This window comes from Podarcis raffonei, chromosome 13, assembly GCF_027172205.1.
Source record: "Podarcis raffonei isolate rPodRaf1 chromosome 13, rPodRaf1.pri, whole genome shotgun sequence".
Lineage (NCBI taxonomy): Eukaryota > Metazoa > Chordata > Lepidosauria > Squamata > Lacertidae > Podarcis > Podarcis raffonei.
In genome coordinates this window covers 35,399,930-35,413,558 of record NC_070614.1, presented here as the reverse complement: position 1 = coordinate 35,413,558, position 13,629 = coordinate 35,399,930, and the positions used below count along the sequence as shown (strand labels likewise).

The 13,629-nt window shown below is 45.0% G+C and overlaps 1 protein-coding gene across 3 annotated transcripts; it reads left to right on the top strand.

Annotated features, from left to right (window-relative positions):
• The first annotated feature begins 39 nt into the window (after positions 1–39).
• LOC128401063 (trichohyalin-like) lies at positions 40–8,234 on the top strand. Of its 3 annotated transcripts, none has more exons than XM_053363948.1 (8): positions 40–802; positions 3,375–3,565; positions 3,709–3,842; positions 3,963–4,017; positions 4,097–4,235; positions 5,218–6,683; positions 6,762–6,943; positions 7,033–8,234. In XM_053363948.1, the coding sequence occupies exons 2-8, from the start codon at positions 3,521–3,523 to the stop codon at positions 7,094–7,096; spliced, it is 2,085 nt and encodes a 694-aa protein (XP_053219923.1). In that variant the 5' UTR covers positions 40–802; positions 3,375–3,520; the 3' UTR covers positions 7,097–8,234. The 3 variants fall into 3 exon arrangements, with proteins under 3 accessions (XP_053219923.1, XP_053219922.1, XP_053219920.1); XM_053363947.1 differs by having other exon boundaries at positions 3,351–3,565; XM_053363945.1 differs by lacking the exon at positions 40–802 and having other exon boundaries at positions 2,935–3,565.
• Positions 8,235–13,629: the final 5,395 nt, after the last annotated feature.

Sequence of the window (13,629 nt, the reverse complement as noted above, 5' to 3'; positions counted from 1 at the left end):
GGGTTTGATGCCATTTCCTGCTCCCAGTGCCCTCACTTGTGTGCCCTGCCGATAAAGCCATCCATTGACGCAAGCACACGCTGGCAAACAAGCCGGTGTAATGAAGCTAGATTTGCCCTCAATATACATGGCTGCTTTACAACAACAATCTCCTCTCCCGGGAGAGCGTGATTGTCAGAAATTTATTGCAATAACGCTATTCATCGGGTAGCTGCAGATGAGTATGAACAGGTTCGGTAATGATCTCTTTCAGCTTCTGCCTTCTGGAAGAAGGTACAGGTTATAAAGACTAGGACTAGCTGCCTGAGAAACAGTTTTTATCCAAATGCGATTTTGGTTTTAAACGCAGTGTAAAGTAGTCTCTGTGGGAGTATATTGTATTTAATTATGGGGTATCAGAGTTTTAAGTGGGTTAACCAGGCTGGGATAGTTGGGATAGCAGGCTTGTTGGTTTTAAAATGTCTGATGTAGATTTTTTCAATTTCGTTATTCTGTATGGGACAACGACAATAAAGATTATCGTATTGTATCATTTCGTTATCATTTTAAATTAGGCATTCTACACGAGCTCTGTTAAAAGCATGCATGTTTTTAATGGAGTGACCAATTGCGGAGTTTTGCCATGTATTTTATTTTGAAACATTTGAATCCCTCTATCCTGACCATTCAAAACACTTGAATTACAGTAGAATGTATATATTTAAAATTATAGCAGAAACCACAGCACCAGAGAAAAATCACAAAGTAAACCGGAAACAAAACAAACTCCTTAGTACCTTCCAGAACAGAAACATTTAAAAAAGTAAGTAAAAGCGTGGGGGGCCCAGTCATCCCAAGTAGGGTTGCCAACTTTGTTCTGACAAAATACAGGACAGGATGGCAGGCGGGCGGGCGGGCAGGGGGAGTTGGGGAAATTTTGTTTTTAATCTGGTGCTGAAATTACTTCAGAACAATCCATTACAGTATATTGCAGCCAAACCTGATGGCCCCTCTGGAATTTGTCACATACACATGAATTTATAAATCTGTCTGTGCTTTGCTACCCTGAGCTTAAATACATGACCTTTCATGCACATGCAATTCATGCAGACCAGGGCAAAAAATAAATAAATAGGGCATATTCTGATGAGGGGACGAGCTTTGCTCCACATGGTAAATTTCTGAAAGAGAGAAAAAATATTATCCCCTACTATGTTCAGAATTTGGGTTTTTGGTTGCTCTCTGAGGGACAGCGTGGCATTCCCAACTACAGCTCTGTGGATCTCTGTACCACCCATATTTTTCCAGATCAACTGCAAAGGAAGTCCCACTTTTTAATTTAGATGCTGGAATCCTTCCTGCATTCCTAAAGAAAATGGCCCTTTGCAAGTTGTTTAAAGATTCTGGATTGAAGAAGTCTTCTCTCGAAGGATCTTTATATTGTACAAACCAACAATGAGTTTGATTTTAAGGACGCCGTTTACAGAGCTTCCTTGATCTGTGACCTCTCTCTCCGCACTCAGGCCAGAGGAAATAGATGTTATTCTTAACTGGTTCCTCTCAGGAAACACAACCCTGCAGAGGATATATGCGAGCGATTTGGAGCTGTAACTATTAGTACTCTTCAGGCATTCTAGGCTACACACCCACCGTACATTTAAAGCACATGACTCCCCCAATAATTCTTGGAACTGTAGTTTACCCCTCACCAAGCTACAATTCCCAGCACCCTTAGCAAACTACAATTCCCTGGATTCTTTGGAGAAAGTCGTGTGCATTAAAAGTGTGCTGTGTGTATGTAGCCCAAGCTTCACACAATGTCCAGCTGTGGAGGCAGAGCATAGCCATTGTGGCTAGTAGCCTTTGATAGCCTTATCCTGCATTTTGAAACATGGAATCATAGAACTGGAAGGGACCCAAGGGTCATCTAGTCCAACCCCCTGCAATACAGGAATCTCAGCTAAAGCATCCATGACAGATGGCCACCCAACCTCTGCTTAAAAACCTCCAAGGAAGGAGAGTATACCACCGCCCTAGGGGAGACAGCTCTTACTGTCAGAGTTTTTCTGCCTGTTTAGTCAGAATCTCCTTTCTTGAAACTTGAAGTCATTGGTTCGAGTCCTACCCTCCAGAGCAGGAGAAAAGAAGCTTGCTCTGTCTTCCATGTGACATCCCTTAAGATATTTGAAGATGGCTATCATATTTCCTCTCAGTCTCTTCTTTTCCATTTATTTGTCTAATCCTATGTTGCAGCCATATTTCTGAGGAAATAACCGAAGGTCACTTCCAGGTGAGCTATTTATGGAGCATTCATCCCGATCTGTTTGCACAAAGACTGAGCATTTGCTCCGATTCCTTTGGAGGGAGATTATACAGTGTTGCATCAAGCAAGTTTTAATTCCACACTTTTGAGTGCATTTCCCCATCACCTTCCTTTTTGATTGGCGGAGTGGATGAGCTTCTTGAGAAAGAGTGCTAGATCAACTTTAATCACGCAACCTGAATTTGCCGGTACGGGATTAAATCCCACCTGCAAAACAGCAACAGTCTGGAAGCTGCCTGATTTCCCATTCATTTCTTTCAAGCCCTACCTAGAAATGTAAATGCCTCATCTGGGGCTGCATACACACCATACGTTTAAAGCACACCCACCCACCCACGCACCCACCCATCTCCTGGGAACTATAGTTTGCTGAGGACTGTAGTTCTGTGAGGATAAAGCTACAACTTTAAATGTACGGTGTGTGTGCAGGCCTACTGAATTCGGCTGCTATGGCCTTGGATCATTCTGTCATCATTTGGGAACTGATTTGTTAATGCTCCTTCGGTTGGTTGGTTTCTCTCTCTCTCTCTCTCTCTCTCTCTCTCTCTCTCTCTCTCTCTCCTCTCTCTCCCTTCAAACCTCCTGAATTTTTATGATTTTAACAATGGCTTTTTTCTGGTCTTTTTAAGGGTCTTTTTTCTGGGATGGGAAGGCATGATCGTAATGGTCTAATAAACAGATGAAAGAATAAATAGCAGCCTTACTTGTAATTGTGTTAATAGTCCGCTAAGCTCTGCTCTATTTTGTAACTAATCAGAACCCCACCCTGAAATTTGCTGTGGGTTGTTCCACAAGTTGGGAAAGAACCTGGGTGTGTTTTGGTCAAAGTTCATTGCACAGGGTTCAGGTTAAGTTGCCACTAAATTGTCAAGAGAGAGGATCTTTCTCTCTTGTTTTAGAAGGGTTGATATGTGGGTGAAAGTAAAAAAGGGAGGGTTAATGAACAAGATGGACTGAGTTTTCCAACTATGGTTCTCCCCTGAGTTGGAGGCTGATTTAGTCGGCATTTGACACTGACTGTCTCTCAACGCTTCTTGTTTCCATCAAGTTTGTGATGTGCTGCTTTTAACAGTTGTGCAAAGCCAGAACGGACTGTGGCAATGAGTTGCAAAGGGGAGGAGGAGGATGTGGTCAGAAGCTTTGACGGCGGCGTTACTTCCCTCCCTGGGGAGAAAGGAGAAGCTGCTGTACCTCCTCTCCACCTGACCCAGATGTCCGATGGAGCACCTTCAACGGCTGCTGGGGACCCTGCAACGGGCTCTGGTAAAGAAACCCCCTTTTGTCGTCAGCCAAGCTGGGGTGGGCTCCAGGGCCCATGACTTACATGGAGGGAGGTGGGTGCGTCTGCTGGCTTGCTCAACAGACCGTCTGCATTCAGTGTCTCCCTTGCTCCACCCCATCTTCAGGATTATGTTTCATCCTTCACCACTTACCTGCTTGGAGATGAAACTTACCCAGGAGCAGAAGAGTCAGGACATAGAAGGGATAGGAGCAGCCGAGGCAGCAGCCATGACGGGGAAGTGGAGACAGCACACTCTGGGTAATGAAGCCGCTGGCTGAGGTGGGAGTGGGGGAGCTATTTATGCTTGGAGCTTTCTACCTCTTGAGTGGAAGGGTCTCCACAGCAGCTGGATTCACCCTTTCCCCCTCTTCCCTGCAGGGACATTCCTCCAAGGAGACATCTGGAGGTCTTTGAAGGTTCGCTCACCGCAGAGGTAGGTGCTGGAAAAGAGGAGGCGGGGAAAGAGTCATTTAAGCTCCGCCTCTCCTTCACCATGGTCCTTCCTTTTTCAGATAACCCCAGCCAACCAGGAAATCCAGGCAGCATCAGAAGCAGCAGATCACGATGCTCAGGCGACAGAGTCTGTTCACAAACCTTCCAAGTTCCCCAACAGATCTGAGGGACAGAAAAAGGCTGAGGAAAAGCTCTCAGGTGATGGAAAATTCTAGAATGTGCCAAAGTCACACTGTGGAGGGCCCGATGGGTGTTTCTAGGAGGCATGGGTTGCTACCTGGTTTGATTTAGCTTGGAGTCTCCATCCTAAACATAAATGTGTGGGAAGCTATTGTGGTTGCTCAGTCTTGAGGATAAAACTGTCTGCATATGAGCAGAGAAACCTCCATCTTTCCCATTGACACATTCCTGGGCTAATTTATGCCATTTGAATAAGGTTCCAGAACTGGGACTACTGACCCATGGCTCATCCTGGAAAGAGAAATCAATATATTTATATTGGGCACTGTGCATGCACTGATGTTTCTCTGCTATTGTTTTTATTGATAGTGACCCTGAACGTTTAATGGTCCTGTATAACTTCAGATTTTTTGGTGCTTTGTTACTGGGGATGATGTTTTATTCTAAGATCTTGCACGATGATGATGATGATGATGATGATGATTTGTTAGCCTTGTTGCAGTTTACAAGAAAGTACGATAATAAAAATATTTTACAATAAGAAAACATCCTTAATTTCAGGGTGGAACAATAATATAGGAATGTGTATATTTGTGGGGAGAAACCAGTATCTTTAGGTTCTGGGGTGCTCAAATGCAGAGCTGAAGAGAGCAAGATCTGTGTGACCACAGTATGAGATTCATAGTGTAGGACCCAGGAAAGAGCCCCTTCAGCAGTAACTCCTAGTATTTGTAACTCCATCATAACTGAGGCCATTAAGATTCCTCTTTTTTGGTGGGTGTTCAGAGGAGGAGAGACCTGAATGCTATTAGCAATTGTGATTCAGTGATAACTGCTACGTGTTTTTGAAAGATCCTGGTTCATCAGTTGTATGCATTTTTATATATTTGCTTTGTTGTAAGCTGCCCTGTGGCTTATGCAAAGGGAGCTATATAATTCAAATACATAATCCAAATACATAAATACTGTAAATGTGACCTTCCTAATTTCTCCCCCACAGAGTCCTCTCAATTCCCAGCTAATGCTCCAAAGTCAAGCCCCACAGCAGCTGCGATCAGCAGCATCAGACAGAAAGATGTGGAGGGGCCAACTGCTACTGAGGGACTCCATCAGCGGGAGCTAGAAGGAACCAGCTGGATAGGAGGAGTTCAGCAGCAGGGGGCGCTAGAGGAAGAGGCAGATACAGAACAGCATCAGCATGTGGAAACAGAGAAGCCCGAAGGCAAACAGCCAAAGGAACAAGGGCAGGGAGAAGAGACTTCAGAGGAGAGGGAGGAAAAACAAGTGGGAACTGTGTGGTATGACGGGATCCAGCAAACAGCACCAGATTGGGCACTATCTGTGGGAGAAAAGCAGAGAGGGATGGTGAGGGCTGTGGGGTTTCAGCTCAGTGGGGGGGTGGAGGAGGAGGTCAAGATGGTGGAGGGACAACAGCTAGAGGCTGAGAGACAACAGGAAAACGAAGCAGAGATGGAAAATGACCTGCTGGAGGAAACAAATATGGTGGTTGCAAAGGAAGGAATTCCACAAACAATGCCAGGCAGGGCAGAGACTGAAGGAGACCAGGAGGAGATGCTCAGAGGAGAAGCTGAAGCTGGCAGAAGCCATCCGTGGGAGCCAAAGGAGGAAGTAGAAGGCACAAGAGAGACTGATTGTGGTCAGGAAAAGGAACTGGGAGAAACTTTATGGTATGCGGGGATTCAGGAAAGGATACCAGATTGGTCACAGTTTGTGGAGGTACAACAGCGAGGGCTGGAGGAGGCAACCAAGATGGCAGAAGATGAGCAACTGGAAATCGAGCAGGAACACAAAGAAGATCCAGAGGCAGAAGGGCAGGAGGGAGAGACATGGGCTGTGGGATTTCACCCCAGGGGGCTGGAGAAGGAGGAAGAAGAGGTAAAGATGGCAAATGGTCAACAGCTGGAGGTCAAGCAGGAACAGGAAGAAGAACCAGAGGTGGAAGAGAACCTGCAGGAGGAGTTAGATATAGCCGAAGAAGAAGAAATTCAGCAAACAATGCTGGGCACTGCAGAAACTGAGGGAGGGCAGGAGGAGGAGCTAGACGAGGAAGAAGAGGCCGGGAGATGCCACCAGTGGGAGCCAAGGGAAACTGCTGTGACTTTGGAAGAGCAGGATGGGGAGCCAAAGGGAATAGCAGAGAACAGGGGTGGTCAGTGGGAAGAAGTGGCAGGTGCAGAAGAGACAGAAGGGGCCCAGCAGAGGGAGGTAGAGGAACCTGTGAGAAAGGAGGCAGCAGAAGAAGTGGAACTTACAGGAGAAGAATGGCTGGAGGAGAGTGACCAGGAGGGCGAATCAGAGAGGCCAGCAGAAGCTAGTGGTCTTCTTGACAAAGAGGTGCTGGAAGCAGCTGGAGTCCAGACAAAGCAAACGGAAGAGACCGACAGCAGCCGGCAGCAAGAACCCATGGTGTGCACTTCCTCCATCGCTGGGACGTTCCCAGTTAAGGTAAGCAAAACTAAAATAAAAATGGAGCATGATGGGAGTCAGGACTCTGGAGTTAACCAATCCACTTCTCCTGTGCAGGTCGCGGCCCTGGACACAAGTCACCAAATGGAGCGGGTGCTGCTTCGCCGCAAGAGCTCTATCCGGCGGGCGCCCAGCACAAAGAGACAGCCAGTGGAGACCCAGCCAGAGACAATAAGCATAGCTGAGGAGGTTCCAGCTCAACCACAAACACCGCGCAGGCAGAACCCAAGGCTTTCTGGGTAAATATGAATATCCTATCACCACCACCCTAGGAGTTAACCTTGGAGTTCTGCCTCACTCTGCTCATTCATTCTCTTTGTCTCCCCAGGTTTGGGCCTATGCACCCCAACATGATGGCTGAACTTCAGACCCGCCTGCGCAAGCCCCAGTGACCTAAGGGCTGATTCCTGCATTATATTTGAGCTTTCACGGGACGTAAAAGCCGCCTCTGGAAATCTAGGGGCAGTTTAGCACTCATTTCCATGTTAATTGCTTTCGGGGCAGGGGATATCCATTTGCAACCCTGTTAATGCAGTAAATTGTGGGAGACGAGCGATGAAATTTGGGGTACTCTACCTGCATACAATTCTCTTGTGCCATTTTCATGCGTGAATCATGGGGGGACGGAAGTGCGCAGGTGCGGAAAGGGTGGGGAAGCAGCCACATGTCCAATGACATTTGTTGTTGTATCACACCGCACCCGCTGGTGTGAAAAAGAATTAGTGCAGCATGCCAGCGTATTGATCGGAAAGCTACAATAGGTACAGCAGTGTGAAAGCGACGTTAGAAAACAGGGCAGGAGCGCTAGTGTTATAATCAGGAAAACCACCACAAAATTCTCATGTCTGAACGCACCCCTGTGATTGGTAAGGTATAGGGTGTGTGTGTTGGGGGAGCAAGACTAGAAAATGGGGCTAATGATACTGGTTGCCATTCATATCAATGGCTCCTTCTGCATTAGAGCCTTGTAGCGCTGCTGAGGCACTGCTTTTCCACAATGATCTGGAAGTGGACTTAACACTCCACGTAATACTTCATATAGCTCTTTCCTCCCTAAAAATGCCTTCCTGCTCAATCCATTCAGACAGGGATAGCCAACGTGGTGCCCTCCAGATGTCAATGGATAACATATCCCGTCCCCCTTGACCACTTGCTATGTTGGCTGGGTCAGATCGCATTTGTAATCCAGTAGCTTGCAGTGGACATCACTGGCTACCCCGGTAACAATACCCACATCAGAAGCTCTATCAAGGGTGCCACAACTTTCAAATGTGAGAGAGCCTTTTCAGTGGTTGTGTCCTCCTGACTTTTAAAATATTTTTTTGTAACTAAGTGAAGAGGATGTTTTTCTTTCTGGCTTTTTAACGATAGCTTTAGTTCATTTAACTAAATTTAGTTAATGTAGTTCATTTATTCACGTTTAATTGTTATTTCTACTTTTGTTTTTAGTTGCTGTTTTCACCGTCAGATGTGCAGTTTCTGGCTGGTTTAAAATGTCAAAATGTTGGTATTAAAAATTGTTTAATTGCACTGTTTTTTGCCGTGTTTCAAAAGCTTCCGTTGAGAGGTAGACAAGAAATCTTTCAAATGAATCAATAAATCCATGTCAGTGGTTGTCATACTGTTTCACAGGGAGCTTATAGGCAGGCGAGCTAAAACGACTTGCCTGCTGCTGCCAGTCTTCCATTGCAACATGCAGTTACTGGAGAGTTTGGTAGTGTACATTGTTCACCTAAGGCAACAGTGAGATACATTAGCCAGGCCAGTACCAGTCAGGAACGGTGAGTGCTCCCTAGAAAATACCCAGAATCCTCTGTAACAAACAGTTACACTCACTCCAGTTCTCTGAGCAGTGAGAAGTTCTGGGGGTTTGATTTCCTTTGGAAAGAGGTTACTAGAGTGACTTATTGATGCTTTGTAATAATTATGTTCATTTACACACACACATACACAAATTTTAAATCAAAGTTCGCAGGGCGGTCCACAATATAAAAATACAAAATGAAAACACACAGTTTAATCTCACCAAAAGATAGGCAGATGCTCCCACATCAGATCTCTGCCAGCAAACCACAATTTTAAGCCATTGTTTGTTGATGACTTATGTATGTTGGATTGTTTTAACTATGGCTTGGTGTTATGTGCAAACCTAGCACCCTTTCTTAACCCTGGCTGCATACTCTTTACCATCTTAAAATCCAGCTAGGTTCTTCTTTTCCCCCAATTTGGATTAAAGCTGGTTGCGGGGGGAATGTATCAAAATGCAATATTTCATTAAAAACAACAGGGTAGACACAGGAAAGATATGGATTGTGGCTAACATTGTGTGTAGACTGCTTCCCAAAATAGCAGTGGGAGTGTAGTGGATGCCGAGGGAACAGCAATGTCCACAGCCCATGTTTGTTTTGGCTATCCCACCCCTGATGCTCATTAAGCACCAAACAAAAGAAGATGAAAAACTAAACTGGAGAAACAAGCCATGGTTTGTTTGGCTGTTGGACAATTAATGGTTTGTGGTTTGTCAGAACAAACCATGGCTTGCCATTACAGGCAAACCAGCCAGTCTCTGGTTCAGACTGCTATAAGTCCTTTGCACACAGATACCTAGATCCCATCAATAATAATAATAATAATAAAAACACAAGAGAGGTTCTTTCAGAGCTACTCCGAGGTTTATTGTTTGTTATTACTCTGCTTGTTAAGCTTGTACTCTTACCATCAGAACCAATGATCATGGAGCCTACAGAGACAAATTTCAGGTGAGAAACACTGTTTGAGCCAGAGCATACCTGATTTTATTTATTTATCTATCACATTTATATGCCACCATTTTTCTCCAGTTACATGGTTCTCCCCTTCCTCATTTAATCCCCAAAACCACCCAGTGAGGTAGGTTAGGCTGTGGGGCAATGACTGGCCTAAGGTCAGCTAGTGGGCTTCATGACTGTGGGGGGGGGGGGATTCAAACCTCGGTTGTCCACATGCTAGTCTGACATTTTAACCACTACAACACACTAGGGAAGATATAAATTTAAAAAATGTCCAGTAACACCTTAGAGACCAACTAAGTTTGTTACTGGACAATTTTTTTATTTTTTTCTACTGCGTCAGACCAACACGGCTACCTACCTGAATAGGGAAGATATGTGAGTGGATTTCCTGACACAATCTTCCATAAAGCTGTGGTGAGTGTCACTGAATTGGCTTGAAGTAGCAGTTTTGGGGGTAAACCGGGGAGGGGGGGAGCCAATAATCTGGGATTTTCACAGTCAAAATTGCTGCCTATCCAAGCTTCTTGCAGTCTTGCCTTGAGCAGTGATGAGTAGAAATATTGTGCCTGTCCCCTCGCCTCCAGAAAGGCGATTAGCAGCCTTGGGAGGGGGCCATTTACAGCCCAAGAATACTGTATTTTTCTGCACCCTATTAAGAAAACACCTCTCAGCACTACCCGTGTATAAGACGAGCCCCAATTTTAAACCTTTTAAAAAAATAAATAAATCTAGACTTATACATGGAAAAATACGGTACTTCCCATGAAGCTGAATGCGGAAAGTGACAAATAGCATGTGGGATAGCACGAAACATTTATGTTCATGTAACCAGGAAAAAAAAATGTTTCACAATAAGGAAGCGGGTGGGTGGGGAGTGTTTTTTTCTGGTTTCCTTCTCAAAGTTACCACTCATTAATTTAGAAAGTGGCCTTCAAGAGCTCTATGGTGTTAGCACTGGTAATCTGCATTATCTAGATTTCTGTGGATTTGTTGTTGGAATATCTATCTACAGAAGGGGCGGACAATTCCAGGAGCAGAGTTTTTGATCCAAAGCCGCCTCACAGTGTAGGGAAATACCTTGAGGTACAGTGGTACCTCGGGTTACATATGCTTCAGGTTACAGACTCTGCTAACCCAGAAATGGTGCTTCAGGTTAAGAACTTTGCTTCAGGATAAGAACAGAAATCATGCTCCGGCGGCGCGGCGGCAGCAGGAGGCCCCATTAGCTAAAGTGCTTCAGGTTAAGAACAGTTTCAAGTTAAGAATAGACCTCCAGAATGAATTAAGTACTTAACCCAAGGTACCACTGTACTTAGTTTGCTTTGCATGAGCATGGTTATTGAATCAATAAATCCCATTTGCTTTGGCTGTTGATCAGGTGGTTTCACTCTCTCTGTTGACATTTTTTAGGCAGAGGATGAAAGGGATTATGTGGCCCACACCTTTTTAAAAGAGAGGGGTTTTTTACTGGGGAAATGGTGCAGAGAAGAGGATTAAACATTCCCAATTCCCCCCACCCCTTGAGGTTTTAATTTGCAATTGTAACAGGGGAAAAAATACTAATAATATATGATTGGAAAAAGCAATCCATTGCCACACGACCTTGACACAATATTTCCTCAATCCAGTTTTAAGCATATACATTTATATAGGGAGTCCAAATTTCCCAATAGGTGCCTGGATTAAATTGATGATTACAAACCATATGCTCGAACGTGGAAAGAGCAGTGAGATCTTCTAACCACTGGGTGATAGATGGTGGAATTTGTCTTTCCAGCTCTGCACTATAAGCCTCTTAGAACTCATCACAGAACCCACTTCTGTTGCCCATCTGTTAAGTCAAACACCGCCTGCTTCTGTCTCACTGCTCTGACCCAATCTTCTCCTCTCCTGCAGGCTGCTGCTGCGTTTAAGCTTTAAAAACAATGTTTGGACATTTGATTGTGTGTTTCCAGAATTGCACAAGGTTCAGGCCTTCTCTGAGAGAGCAACAATCAAATTATTTCAGCCCGTTTTTTCAGCAAGTCTGCTACATCAAATGCATAAAGTGGATGGAAGAGCTGCGTTCTCTTGCGGGGGAGGGGAACGGCATCATTTTTGGCTCTTTGCCTGTCAGCAGATGTGGAAGATACAGGGACCCTGTACCTCCAGCTAGCTGGCATCTCTCTTACCAGATCAGTCTCCATCACAGTACCAGTAATAGGTTTTTTAAAAAAGAAATCTGAGTGAATGTCTCCTTCAGTTATGACATGCATGTTATGTATTTTTTATTTATATCTATATAAACACACACACACACACAGAGTATGCACGTGCAACACTTAATTCCACAGCCCATACATAAACTGCGGAATTACCTCCCTGCCAAGTTGCATCAAGTGGTATAAAAATGATAGAAAATAATTACAGTGGTACCTCAGGTTAAGTACTTAATTCGTTCCGGAGGTCTGTACTTAACCTGAAACTGTTCTTAACCTGAAGCACAAACTTTAGCTAATGGGGCCTTCTGCTGCTGCCGTGCCGCCGGAGCACAATTTTTGTTCTCATCCTGAAGCAAAGTTCTTAACCTGAAGCACTATTTCTGGGTTAGCGGAGTCTGTAACCTGAAGCGTCTGTAACCTGAAGCGTCTGTAACCTGAGGTACCACTGTATCAACAATATGCAGAGAAGATCAGCAACATTTAAAACAAATATTTAATTACAAAATTAGGATAGACTTGTTAAGATGAAGAAAGTTTTGGCAAACATCTATAGCAAGGGTGCTGTTATGGGGGGGGAATAGGGGGGTTGGCTTTTGCTGCCCAACTCCCCAGGGGACTGAGTCCCGTAAATCCATGATCAGAGATGAATGGATGGAGGCAAGATCCATAGAAAGCAAGGCAGATCTTTATTTTTCTGTTGCAACAGAGTTCCCTCCCCTCCTTACAAGAGGTGGGAGAGACCCAGAACAATGGTGCACAAGCCCCTATAAAGACTTTTGAAATTGCCCACCCTGTAATCCAAGACCACCCCCCAAAACATCATACATCCATCACAGAAGGAGGCAGACTCCAGCAGAATTCTGAGAGTGTTGCTTCTCTCCTGTCTGCCAGGATACCTGATAATGCCCTACTTGACTGCATTTTCTGGGTAGCCTGGCCATTCCTTTGAGATGGTAAATACCATATTTTTCCGTGTATAACATGCCCACAAGTATACGACACCCCCTATTTTGGGGGACTCAAAATTAAGAAAATGGGGGGGGTGATTGCCCAGAGTATGGTACTTTAGTTCTTGAATCTCTTACACATATTGATGGTTTACTCAGCTTAACAGATACTTGCCAGACTGTATTTGCAGGGAGGTGTAAGCCCCTACAGTCCAAAGACATTTGGAAAGCTTTTCCCATTTCCTTCTTCCTTGCAGAGAAATATTTGAGGTCAATTTGGAGAGAGTCAAAATGGCTTCAGGATTGCTCTCCTGTACTGTTTCAGACACGTGGTTTATACACTTACGTATGTGTTTGCTTTTACATTTATGAACATTTGTTCTATATTTGAGACCTTAGAATTCTTATAACAGTGCCTAATGTTAATCATGAGGCAGAGCATTTGGTCCATCTAGATGTCTATGTTCATAGAATCATACAGTAGAGTTGTAAGGGACCAGGAGGATCATCTAGTCCAGGGGTTGTCAACCTGGTCCCTACCACCCACTAGTGGGCGTTTCAGGATTCTAGGTGAATGGTAGGGAGTTCTATGGCACAAGCTGAATCCTCCTTCCATCGAGCACTGGTGGGGAGTAAGGAAATTTTACCATCAAGAAAGATGTATTAGTGGGCAGAAGGTATAAAAAGGTTGACTACCCCTGATCTTTCTGCTAACCAAGCAGTTTGAAAGCATGTCAAAGGGCAAGTAGATAAATAGGTACCGTTCCGGCAGGAAGGTAAACGGTGTTTCCATACTGTCAGGGAACTGCCATCGGAGCCAGAGGCGGAGGGAAGGCTCCAGAGGGATGCCGGAGAGGGTCCCAGCAGGCAGAGAGGCAGCCCATCTGCTGGGGAAGGAAATCAGCGTAACACCAGTGGAGAAGGGGGGCAGATGGGGGAATCGGAGAGGAGGCTCCAGGACTCTTCACCGGAGACCAGCGGAGAGAGCACGGGTGCTCCGCTGCCC